This window comes from Hemibagrus wyckioides, linkage group LG03 (assembly GCF_019097595.1).
Source record: "Hemibagrus wyckioides isolate EC202008001 linkage group LG03, SWU_Hwy_1.0, whole genome shotgun sequence".
Lineage (NCBI taxonomy): Eukaryota > Metazoa > Chordata > Actinopteri > Siluriformes > Bagridae > Hemibagrus > Hemibagrus wyckioides.
Window position 1 is genome coordinate 13345446 of NC_080712.1, and position 13637 is coordinate 13359082.

Sequence of the window (13637 nt, forward strand, 5' to 3'; positions counted from 1 at the left end):
CAGTATTTGGGTTGTTATCCAGTTATCTTGTTATCTAGATGACAAGCAATACTACTGGTAGTATACTACTGATAAGCAAACTGAACAGAAAACATGATGTAAGTGTGTTTACAAAAACATTAGGAAAAAGAGGGGGAGGAAGAGAAAGAAGAGGAATGTTCACTTTCCAAGTGTTTCCAGAGAAACTTCCAGTAAGACAGAAGCATTCAGGCTTCTCTGTGTGTGTCTGGCAGTAGTGAATACATTTCATCCATTATAAGTTCATCTAACAGAACATTGCTGCATTCATAGCACCACTCTACAGTTAATCTAAATCACAAGGATGCAAATACATCCTCTCTCTAAGAGACTCATCGACTTAGTTGACGTATGGAAGCTTAAGTCATGACAGATGTCACTGTTGGCACACCTACCTGCACTGTCATTAAGATGACACTTCTTAAACGTGAATGGTTGAGTTTCTTTCTGCAAGTTCCTGATCTCATTAGCTGTATTCCCTTCTCCTCTTCTCTCTGTTCTTATGTGTCGTTGTTTGTCCTTAGTCTCTTCTTGGTTTTGTTGTCTAGTTGCTGTATGTTCTTTTTCTTCTGGAGCATGGCACTTGTTTGCGTTGTGGTCAGGCTGACTGCGTTCTGTGTTCCCTCCCCCCTCTCCCTCACACCTCTTGGCATCCGGGAGTGATGTCAGTGGCCTTTCCTCCAGCTCTGATGAAGGGTCTTCAACAGACACTCTGAGAAAAAGAAAATTAAAATGCAGATCTTTCACATTTCCAGCAGGTCATATGACCCAGGCCATTCATGCTGTTGCCACGTCTTCACTTCCGCTACAGGACTACTTCTCAAAAAGGTCTTGCAAAGGGTTCAATCAGGTAAAACTTATACATGCTCTCTCGTAAAAAGAATTACCCAGTCTTGCACACATACTGTATGCAGATTTAGCTCCCTAATAAACAAGCATGAAAATGCTCATAAGATGATATGAGGACAAAACCCAGAGAGGAACCAGACTCTTCTGGTTAATTGAGACTATACGGTACATCTCCCCATTAAAACATGCAGCACTAGAGAATGTGTAATGTATGTGAAGAGGCAGCACATAAGTACATATGTTTAGCATATTGTTGATTAGTAGAAGTCCTTAGCGGGGGTTAGAGAACAGGCAGGCAAAAACAAAGACCAGAAAAAATGTAGGGAACATGAGGACTTAGAACTTAAAAGGATAAAAAACAACATGATGACACTTAAAAAAATACACAACCGGGTATAAAGTGACTGATACAAAAGAGCTGGTACAAAACACACAAAATCAGGTAATATGCCAATGATAGGACAGGGGGAGAGACAAGAATCAAAACAAAAGCACATTTTTAAACCAAACCATATGACTTAAACTCAAAACACACTTTGAACAGCACTGCATGCCACAAGGGATAATATTTGACAATAATATAGCTATATAGACAAAAACACATACAGTTTCAGATGGACAGATGGAAGATTAATGTCTCATAGAGCTAAGTTTTAATGTATTCAGTCAATTTCCATTAAATACTCTTTAGGCTAGTTTTAACTTATCATGTAGAGATGCAAAATGCTAAACCATGTCTGAACTTCTTAAACCTTAAAGCATTGTGTTACTGGTTTGATACAGCTGCTTACATTAAGGTGAAGCTAACCCAACAATTAACTAAAATATCTTTTATGATGTCACTCCAATTGGATTGCTAAACTGTACTAATGAATAGTACGAGACTACTGGTTTCCTTACAACATTAAATAACTACTTTACCTTTTCCTAGAGCACAACCTACATATATTCCTGTAAAGCTGCTTTGTGACAATGTACATTGTTAAAAATGCTATAAAATAAAATAAAATCGAATTGAATTAAATAAACACTGCAGCAATGTCTGCCCTTTCTGTGTGGAGTGTGTTCATGTATTGCTACATTCACTAATATCTTTTTAGTTGTTTTGCTACGAATATTACTGTTATATTACCAAATAAACATATAATATCAGCTGGACTTTGACAAGTGTGTATAATGTTCTTTACTTTAACGTTTTTGTGGTTTTTGTGGTTAGATATATCATTGTTATTAAATAGAGTAAAACACAGTTTGGTGAACCTGACCATTAAAGCTGCAAATAACTTTGTTTGACTTTGATTCTCTTGGGATATAATTCTACCTTGCTTGTATGCATTTGACTGCCCAGTTAATAAATAATTGTAAATGTCAGCAAAAGCTCAGTAAAATACAGAGCACATGGTACAGACTATAGAACAGTGCAATCAATTATATAAAACAAAGCATGGCTTAACACATTTTTCAGAAAAAAATAACAGCCTTCTTCATAAAAAGGACTAAATGACAAACAAGCATTTCTAGGCAATTCTACCACAAATAACAACCTGCATATATATGACTACATGACTATTATTGCAATTGCAGTTAGAAATTAGGATTCTTCAATTCTTCAAGCAGAAACAAATAACAGCTGAGTCACTTCAGCAACACATACCAGTTGGAAAGCAAGTAACCTGCCACTCAAGAATTCTCCTGGCATCCATCCTAAATCCCTAGAAAACTCTTTGCAACAGTTTGCAGTTTCAGTGAGAAACAGAACTGTGACTTTCGATCTCTGCTTCTGTCCCTCCATCATCTCATCATCCCAGCCCTCCAAGCCTACACAGAAAAGGGCCTGAGGGTCATGTGATTCATCCAGCAGAAAGGGTCTATTGTGTCTGACTAATGCTCTATCCTCCATGCTACACACCCTCCTTGTAACTCTTCTTCCTCATGTGACCCCTCCGGAAACAAATTCTAAAAAGGCGTGGCATCATCTGCATGGCTTACTCTCCTCTGTTTACACATCTGGCTTCGTCTATGTATACATCTGGCTCCTTTAAACCCCTTCAAGCCTTGAATTAAGCTCAAGTGACTTCTTGTCCATCCAAAGCCCAGGCTCTTGTGTTACCATAGGGACCTGTCAGCCTGGAGAAGGACTGGGCGAAGTGCTTTTTAAGATGCTTCTAGTATGCATGCTAATGATGAGTAGAATGGAGTAGTGGAGGGTTTAGTATCTTAAGTGGGTATTGTGAAAGTCTCAGTGGAAGTAAATTAAAATTCATAAAGCACAACCAAGCTAACCAATTTAGGCTGTTCTGAGTTAATATATAGAAAAAAGTGTCTGTGTGTGTGTGTGTGTGTGTGCTGTTGGTGACCATAATAGGTTGGCAATAATAAAATAATAGTTTTATCATAATTATCTGAGTCAAATACTGATATCCCAGTACTGCAGACATAAGACAATAGATAGGTTAACATAAAAAAGTGGTTTCTGTAAAGCCTGGCACATGCAAATGGTTACCTGCTACTTACAGGAAAGAGGGGTCTTGATTGACAAGACAGTGCAGCAATCCTAGCAGGTCTTTATCCCAGTGGAGATCACTGAACTTCTCCACTATTGCTCTACAGAAGGTTTCGAAGTGCAGATTTGTTAAAGAAAGGATGTACTCTCCTACAAACAGAGAATATAAAAATGACTATTATACACAGCAAGGTTACAAGAGAATCATTTAATATCGAACGTCCCATTTTTAAAAAAAAAATCAATAAAAATAAAACAATACAATAACAACAACAACAACTACTACTACTAATACTACTACTAATAATATTAACTTAATTAATTGAAATTATAACAAAAACAAATTCAATAGCTCTAATTAACTGCATTCATCCATTTTTTGGTCATAGTGTAGTTATAACAAAATTAATGATGTAATTACAGCTTAATTAAATAGATGCTTAATCAGCATAATATGCTTAAGATATGTGAGCCAATTTTCCTTTAAAGCAATAAAAAAGGTATTATGCTTGAGAATCTAAAGCCCTAATCTAATTTCCACAGCAATGCACAAGAGAGCACTAGGCCATGAAATATTAGGTCTATTATCAAATGAGAAAGTTCTCAGCATTTGCATGAAGACATGGCTGACTTAATCAAAAAAACATAATTCAATTACCCATTACCAGCTCCTCTGGTCCATTTTCCAGATAACAGTCAAAGGCAAACTCCTCTCTGATAAGACCAATGACCTGCTGCAGGACGGGCTGGCTCTGGTGTATACTGCTCAATACCCTGGTATTCTGGGGAGGTTCAGTGATATTCAAGTGAGCTCTATTAATTGGCATGTCGCTTTTGCTGCTCTTGTGGTAAGAAGATGTGAATTGGTGATCAGATTCTCCATTCTTGGTTACACGATACACATCATGCTCAGTGTTTTGGGTTCCTGAGTCAGTCTCTGAATTTTCCCTCAATGGCAGACTAAGATCCAGGCCTGTGATTGGCTGAGAAACAGCTATGTGAACAGGAAACAGTGTCAGACGGCCACTGTGAGGGTCCTGTTGTAGGAGGAAGTTGTTGTAAATGCCAGCAGAGCATGCAACATTGGGATAGGTTGGCAGAGACTGGCTGTTTGACACTGGATAGGCTGTTTGGATGTTGGTGTGAGGTGAAGAGGTAAGAACAGTTGTGCTACTAGACAAGGATGAGTAATTGTCGTCCTCTTGCTCTTCTTGCATCCAGTTTTCATGAAGTTGTGGTGAGTCAGTGGTCAGGCCCTCATCCTCATTTTCAATTCCAATTTCACTGGGCATGCTTTAACACAATGAAGATAAGTAATAAGATCTCTTAGAAACACACTATTAGTATTGACAGATTTCAGAATGGAAAAATTATACTATGGACTACAAAATCTTTTTCTGTCAAGTTGGTTAGTATGTGATTGTTCATTTACTGTGCTGAGGACTAATTGGCTTATTTGTTTCAAACTATACTTCACACTATATACTTAAAAGCTGTGGCCTACCTGTCTAGCCTTGGCTGAGGGATAGGCGATTCCTCTTCCTCGACATCCTCCTGGGCCACTACTATAGGAGTAAAGTGGGTCGCCAAAGAAGTGAAAGCCTCAGGCAGCCTTGCTGTCATAGAGAGAGAGTTGCTCTGGGGAAGAGGACCAGATACAGGGGCCAACCTGACATCATGGCCCAGAGGGATGAAACCTGCAAACACCATCACAAAAAAATGGCACACATTATTTTAAAGAAAATAAATGTTTAATATTTTAAATAAAGTAAAGCATTTTGGCTTAAAATGCTTTATTAAACATACCAATAAATCATAGTTAAGGATTTATACATTGAAAGCTACAATCTATAATACCTCCATTCCTGCAGGGGTTTAACCCCAATGTAATCAAACCTGATCAAATTAATTTTCAGATTACTTCACATGCATTTGAACAGCATTTGAATTACAATTTGCTAGATTAGAGGTAAGAACTATGCAGAACAGAGAGTTTTATATTTCCTAGAGTAGGATTAGCTACTCTTGATGTACTAATACAGAATGTAATGAGCTTTAATCAGTAAAGAAAGATTCAGAGGACAAATGTACCAGTTTTCCTCTCAGGTGTAGCTGTGTCTTTTAATGAGCCCACATCTAGAAAACTTTCTTCTTCATTAATCCTATTGGATGCCTAAAATTACACAGGAATGCAAGTGTAAATTTCAAAAAATGATCAAAATTAGGAACAGTTCATATGATGAAACTCTTTGCTATATTATCATACTATATTTACGATATTCTATATTTCTATAATAACCTATGATGTTTCAAACTGTGTTAACATTAAAGTATACACACGACAAGGCTTCCCACTGGAGTCGAAAAACATGACATTGCAAGAAACCTTTTCAATCTTTTCTTGCCTTTTATTTTCAGTGCTCTTTATTGATTTTTTTCTTCTCTTTATTGAATTTTTAACCCATTATTGCATGGTATTTTGCGTTATTCTAAATAGGTGGTTTCATTGTGAAACATGATTTTGAAAATAAAAATTATTTATAAAAATTATAAATTGTAATTACATAGTTTACTTAGCTTCCAGTTTATAGCTTCCAAATTATCCAAATTTAGAGCTTCCAAATTATTTAAAGGCTTAAAATGCACTGACTAGAGCTTTAAAGAGGAATCCTATAAGATGTCATATTTCCCTTAATTTAATAGTACCTGGCAACCCTACATGCTAATGCATACCTTGTGAAGTCTGTTGATTAGATGTGTCCACACAGTCTCAGCGTCAGTCCCCTGACGTGATAGATAATCACGGCAAGTCTGATGGAGTGTGAGTAAAAAATAAGAGTATTTAAACCATTGTGTCTATAACTTTCCTATTATAAGTTAAACTGCTTCAATGACATATGAGGATATAATTATATAAAACTTGTTCAATTAATGTTATGTACAACTGAGATTTGCATATAAACATATGTACAAATATGGTATACACGTGCTATTAACTTAAATTCCTTAAACGATCTGTTTATTACCTTTTTTGCCATAACAATAGATGGCCTTTCAATAGGAGTTTTTTTGGCCATCTCCAGCAGAAGCCTCTTGAGTTTTCTTGGCATAGCTAGCTTCTGATTAGGGGACAAATGGAATTTAGCTGTGGCCCACAAAATAGCTGCTACTCCATAAATGCAGGCCTAGAAAGGAACAAAACACATTTTACTTGCAAAGCGTTCAAAAATAAAAAAAAAATACCATTAGGCGACAATACACTATAAAAACAGGGTTAACACTCAACTCACCTTTTCTGTTAAAATACCATGTTCCTGGAATTCAGGAGCTACATAAAAGACATCACTGAATCCTACAAATGATGACAAAAAAGACAGTAAACCTGCAAAACTGAACATGAGCCTTGAAAAAAACACACCTATCTAGTACTTAAAGCCCTTTGTTGATTTCAAGACATTCCAAGACATTATATCCAGCAACAGATTTAATTGAACAATAAAGCTGTATCAGTATCAGCTAACTAATAAACAGTAGGGTCAACTGCCAGTTGATCTTGCAGTTGAAACGTTTTTCTGTCATACACAATTTTTTTTCCGAACTAGTTAATGACAGGACACCAAGTAGATGTAGAAAGAAAATCTTCTTGGAACTATATGAACTGAACTAGATTTACATATCAAATCATGTTTAAACTTTCAAAGAGCCAAGTGAGGTAATGCTTTGGATGAACCAACCTGATAGAATTCTGTATAATGCTAGACAAATGAAAACCCAGCTGACAATTATGCAGGAGCACAGGAGAGCATGGGACAGCGGTATAAGTTACATTTTATAGTGTTACATATTGTTTTAGCTACTAAGCAGCTGAGCAGCATAGCAAGCGAAAATTCAGGTTAGGGTAAATATGATAACAGCATTACCAAGCCTACACAATAGAGACAGATATTGGTCACTCTATGAAGTGCATACAGTATGGTATGATGTAATACTATAGTGTGTTTAAATGGGAGTCAGTGGGAGAGGATGGACATGTCCACTGTATTTGCATGTTCTGTCTTCATCAGTGTCTTGGGAACAGATGTACCTGTGTTTTTAGGCATAAGGAACAGCAACTCTCCATCACAGCCCACATACACAGAGTCCAGGCATAGGTAAGCTTTTAAAAACAAATAAAAAACATGCATTTCACACACAAAGGCACAAAGTAGGCTACTTTCAGATGTTCGTTTAAGTGCTGCCACAAATCCTGTGAAAAATTGTCACAGTATAATGTGATGCTACAATAATTCATCCTAAACCTTCCTGAACTCTTCCACACATATCCACTATGTCCCTGCTAATGATTACTGTGCATACTGGTAAGCAAGTAAGTGTAAGCTCAGTATTTCCAGGTTGGGCCTTTAATTCCAGCAGGCACTCCACATCTTTTCCCTGTATAGGACTAACCTGGGAAATCGGAGTAGGTTTGCAGTGTGGACAGGCAGGTGTAACACAGGGCCCACAACTCATTCACGGACAGCGGCCTTGTACAGTGCGACAGCAGTTCCCGCAGAGGGACCCACTGCAAATTAAAGCCAGTACAACATTTATTCAAATGTGCTAGAATAAAATGCTAGGTACTTAATCTGACAAATCACAAAGGAAAGGAAAGAATATCTCATTATAAAACACAGACTCTGAACCTACATCTTACCTCATCCTGAGATTCCTCTTTGAGGCACAGCATGCTTTTGGTCATATGATTAGAACAGCACAAATTGCTATTCTTTATCTCCTCATCGACATGCGTGGAGAGCACAGGGGTTTCCTCCCTTACAACTTCATTTAGACCTGTGCAATCTGGATCTGCATCAATGCTGAGATGAGCAGGGGTGTCATTACTTATTCTATTTACAGATTCTATAGCATGGCTGAAACTTTCCTCTGTTCCGCCTGAATCTTCATCCTGTGTAGACTTCTTGTGTGTTTCCTTCGGCATATGGTCCTCCCATTGCATCATCATACTCTCCTCTCCTCCAATCTCTGACAAATCTGCTACCATCATGCTCAGGTTTGTGTGTGATGGAGTTGAGAACACAGGGGGGTTGTTGGAGTCAGGAATGGAGCAGGAGCGGTTGAGGGCACTTCGTGATCTCCTCCACCTCACCTCTTGGCTCATCTTAAGAATGGGGGAGCTATTCTGAGACGGATAGAAGGAATTCACATCTCGGAGTGACACTGGACCACCATTATATCCATCCACGCTCCCAGAGCGGAATGAACCATTGCAGACTCTCCGCCTTTGTTTAACCAGATGCTCCTCATCTTCATGAGAATCTGAAGAACAATGTCTGGCCATGCGCTGGTCATATGTATGATTCTCAATCGAGCTTGACCGTGAACCTTTATATTCCATAAAGTGATGATATGATTTGTCCCACTCATCTGTTAATGAAATTGAAAAATGTATTTCACTATTAAGACAATAACAACAGTAGAAGATTTAGACTTGGAGAGAAGAGGGCAGAAAAAACCTTGGAAAGGTGCAACTGATTCTATGGACAGTACTCTTCTTCCGATGGCTGAGAGTTTCCGACACACTGCTCTTGATGTAGTATCTGTGATTTTGGCTTCTGCTAGAGATAGAATAACCTGTGAAGAAGTTAACACTAAGATGAATAGCATATTATTGTGCATTATATTATACTGATTGATTAATCAAAACTTTAGAGCTGAAAGGGAGAGATCCATTTAAAAATATCTTTGAGATCCATTTACACAAGATGTTATGCAACTAGATTGTGAGGTACAGAAATGCCAAGGCCTTTGTCAAAGAGGGAGACATTAGATCAACATTTTGAAAGGTTCGCTAGACTTTGAAAAAATGTCTTTTTTGTTGCTTTGCTATAATTTCAGCACATTTCAATAACCAGGTTTAACACACCGTCACAGCCGCCTGATTCTGTCCCAATTTACCCCTCACCCTCTGTTCACCATTGCTCCCTTTTTTCCCACTCCACTTTCTTTATATGGCTAATGCTTCCTGTTCTCATTACCCTGCTGTCATGGAAGTTATTTAGTCTGTTGTGCTGTTCTCTAGTTTATTTACTTACGCCTGTCTGGTTTGTCCATTTAACAGCTATTGTGATTCCACTGTGCCTTTCTGCTCTATTTCTTTAGTAGTTCCTCTTGTGTTCTGCTAGTTCCTTTCTGGTTTGATCCTTGCCTAGAAAGCATCCTAATAAACAGCTTGTAAATATGCACTCATGTCTTATACCTCTGTACTGTATCTGCATCTAGCACAGTTTTTCCACTAGGTCTTCTAAGAAAAATAATTCTGCTCTACTTTGCCTTTCATCACTTCATGGGTAATGGCATGTGAGAGATAATTATGTTCCAGAGACTTTATTCTTGTTTGAAAGAATTCTGAATAGACAGGATCTGGCTAGATGATATATACTCAGGGTAACAATTACACATCAGTGAGACAGAAAGCATCACAATTAAGCTTTAAAGTGTGTGACTGGTTCTGAAAAATGCTTGATCCCAAGGTCATATGAAAAACAGAGCTGTCTCTCAGCACACCAGTAACAGAAATATTCTCTGTTCTCAGCAAAGCTCTCTCACTTAAGAGCACTGCAGCTGAAAGTAAGTGCTTAAACAAGCAAATGTGCTTGAAAACAGTCAAGTCTTTTTTTCTTCTTCATCTAAGTGCATTTACAATGAAAAACATCTTTCTTTTCAACTTTCTTTTGCCTTCATCAAAGGATTGTTCTCCTGTTTATTCTCAAGGATATGCTTAAAACAAGCACACACACAATGTGACATTTACCCAAACTGTAAGTACATTAAGAAATGTAGGCTGTGTTTTTCATTGATCCGTTCATCTTTATCAACCACTTTATGCTGCTCAGGATTCTTTTGGATCCTGGGTAGATCCCAGAAACACATTTAAGGTGCAGAATGACTTCTAACTGCTAATTAAGCAGTAACTGAATATGCTAAACAGGTGGTTCTCAAACTGTGGGTCACTAAGGGTAGATATTAAAATTTCAAAAGTTGGATCTGTACTTAATGAATAAGTAAATAGGAGATGTTGACTTCTGAATGGTGCAACAGAAAAGCGTTCACCAAGCGTATCATCCACAGGTCACCAGTTTGAATCCCAATGTTGTATCCTAGCAGTCATGGGAACAAAACTGCCCATGCATTCGGGGGGAGAGGGATGGTATTACTCTCTCTTCTGTCAGTTATAGCAACACTAGCTAATTCATCTGTGCACTCACATGTATGGAAGAGGGGTTCATATATGGAAGAGGCAGATATTGCTTAACCCTGAGTGATGATACACTTCACAAAATGTGTCTTCATGTGTCTCAGAGTAAGCACATGTTTCCCCTATCCTCTCTGCTTAGCAGCTGATGTGTAATAGGGGAGTGTTAGCTAGTGGTTGGGAAATGGAAAGACCAGTGTGAGGTGCAAAAAATAATAGATGTTATTAAGCATTTTTATAATGAAATATGTGCCAGTGAAAAACAATTCATAGCCATCCAGCTCCTACTCATATCTGAAATGTCAGGATGGGGGTAGTTGTAGAGGGCCATAGTGACATTTTTATCCACAAAGAGAGCTTTATATTAAAAAAAAAATGTTTGAGAACAAACAGAAAAAATAAAATTTTATGTTATGGTGTATGCTGCACTACTGGATATATGGCACCAAATAAGTTTAGAGTTAGTGTTAGGGTCATCTATGTCTGTTTGGCTTATATTTTAGGGCTCATACCTAAAATAGTCACAGTATACAGTTACATCTGTATTAGCCTATGCTGAATAGTTCATCTTACAAGTGCAGCATTAAACCTGATGATGTTAATAATAAATCATTTATTTCTAATACAATAAATACTTGATACATCATATAGTGTAACATGTTCAAACAGTTTTCCAAACCTTTGGGCAAGGTCTGTCTCCTGGCTTTTCCTCTTGCATTTGTTCAAGCAATCTGCATGTATCGACCCCCAACTCCACTTCAGTCTCAGGTTCTATATTGTAGCCCAGAGCAGCTGAAAGCGTGGCGCCGAGCGAGAACACATGACCCTAAAACAGAGGAAAATAAAATAAGGGAAAGAACAGATAACAGCCACAAAAACTCAGGAGTAAAAAGGCATTGTATTGAGTAGAAGTGCTGCCATCAGTTATAGAAGCAGGTAGTGACAAGTAGTAATAATACTAGTGCTACTGAGCTCTTACCATTACCTGTTTCTTTTGTTTAAAAAAAAAGTTACATTGAAATAATTGGTTTTTGTCCAATTAATCACGGTGACTGTCCAGACACTGATATTAGTGCCAAATTCAAGTGTGAAACTTAGTCATGCCTGCATGAAACTGGTCCACCCACACATAATTCTGTTTTGGTTATGTCATCCTGCTATTCCTAAAGCCATTAAGTAGCGAGCACAGACAAATCCAGATGAAAGTGAACAATGTCATCTATTTTCCTGCCTGCAGCCAGGCCAGGCAATATCTATCATCTGTGGCAGGTCATACACTCTCTCATCTAGGCTAACAAATGAATGCTTATCTACACCCTCTGCTCAAACAGGACATCATAAACGATCGCCTATATCCATGTCAGATTAGTCTTTTCCAGGAATACTGGTATGTGAAAAGATGCTCTTTGGGTCTGGTAGATATTTGCAGATATTTGCAACAATGCAAAAACAGATATTTGCATTGTTGTATTAAGGAGGGCAGGCTGCATTCACAGTCTATAACAGACACAACAAATCAAATCCTACACTGAGGTCCAAAAATCTGTAACCACAACTGAAAATGCTTCTGTTTGTCTCTTTTGCAGTTTAACACAGAGGTTTTCATTGCAAATGATATTATAAGCAACAAATTGAGTGAAAATTAGAAGCTGAAAATATTTATATGAATTTCAGAATTAGTATTTGGTCCCCTGTTGGCTTTAAAGACGGTTTGCACTCAAGATGATATTGACTCAAATCCTCTCAATACACACTTTATTTGAAGACTCAATCTCACCTGTGCAAAGGAGTTAACATTACAGTTACTAATAAACATAATATATCAATATCACAAATGTGCTTCAACTTATATATTGATCTAGCCCTGTAATAAAAATAGGGATAGGGATAAAATAGTAACTTTGTCCCCTATGTTTCTATACTTCTGTAAAGGTGCTTTAGGCCACGTCCATTGTTAGAAGCGCTATACAAATACATTGAATTGAATTTTCAAAATTCTGAATCTTTCTGTGTATCTTCAGCTTTAAATAAACAAATAAATGAATAAAATCAAAGATTTTCAAGGTGGTCTCAGACTTTTGGGCAGCAGTATATATTTTACCCAACAGTGTGTGGTCAATCTTGTGTGTGGTTCTTGTCTTTTTTTTTTTTTTCCACACCAATATCTTGCTGTATATGGCACTGGCTACATGCCAAACACCAAACACCATGCATCTATAGCGCAATTTAGAAAGCATATGTAAATGTACAGTGCAGTATAGTATAGTGCTCTTACTAAATGACAGTTTAAATTTTCAGCTTTGTATAAATATCAGGATATAGAAAGTTCACCTCAAATGTGTTCCCAGTCTTGTCAAACTCTGGAGGTACAAAGGAGCCTTCAGGGTCATCTTTGGAAAACATGACATTAAACATTTAAATATCATTAAATATCATCTAAAATAAACCAAATGATTTTTGACTTTTAAATTCTGTTTAACTCAAAACCAACCATTTCCATTTTTGTTAAAAGTAGAAAATTATTTTTTGAGCATAAGACCCGCCTTCATTCATCTAAAAAATATAAACAGTCAGGTGAAATCAACAGAAATCATATCATTTTCACCAGAAAGAACTAAGGCATAATAAATGATGACTTTCTTTTTTTTGGAATTCCCTCTATACATAATCCTCAATTTGTAGAAAGAAAAAAGGAAAAGATCCATAAATATTGGAAATATATTATATGAAAAATAACTTTTCAAAATACATTTGACAATTGTATTGCTGTAAAATAACCAGGGTTCATGAGACCTGTCGAATATTACACCATTGCTGAGTAGTTCTAAGTAGAACAGGAGGGTTTATTTCCTCCAAGTAGTAATCCAGGCACACAGCATTACTCTCTAAGACACAAGCACAGGCTGCTGTGGAGCTTGCCGCAGCATCGCCTCATCTAAGTAGGCCAAAGATGGTGAGGATCCCCAGCCTCCTCCAAACTGTTCCCAACTGCAGTGTTGGATGTGTTTTATAGGT

The 13637-nt window shown here is 37.4% G+C and overlaps 1 protein-coding gene across 2 annotated transcripts in view; it reads right to left on the reverse strand.

Annotated features, from left to right (window-relative positions):
* The window catches only part of LOC131351206 (kinase non-catalytic C-lobe domain-containing protein 1), a 34727-nt gene that overhangs the window by 14363 nt on the left and 6727 nt on the right, over window positions 1-13637 (reverse strand). For both annotated transcript variants that reach the window (XM_058386500.1, XM_058386501.1), the window contains exons 3-16: window positions 12954-13012; window positions 11302-11448; window positions 8884-9001; window positions 8064-8794; window positions 7817-7931; window positions 7455-7526; window positions 6661-6722; window positions 6397-6555; window positions 6104-6181; window positions 5462-5543; window positions 4875-5067; window positions 4029-4663; window positions 3382-3520; window positions 414-730 (exon numbers count right to left, since the gene is read on the reverse strand). In XM_058386500.1, the coding sequence (XP_058242483.1) occupies window positions 414-730; window positions 3382-3520; window positions 4029-4663; window positions 4875-5067; window positions 5462-5543; window positions 6104-6181; window positions 6397-6555; window positions 6661-6722; window positions 7455-7526; window positions 7817-7931; window positions 8064-8794; window positions 8884-9001; window positions 11302-11448; window positions 12954-13012 (2907 nt within the window). The remainder of the gene's footprint in view (window positions 1-413; window positions 731-3381; window positions 3521-4028; window positions 4664-4874; window positions 5068-5461; window positions 5544-6103; window positions 6182-6396; window positions 6556-6660; window positions 6723-7454; window positions 7527-7816; window positions 7932-8063; window positions 8795-8883; window positions 9002-11301; window positions 11449-12953; window positions 13013-13637) is intronic.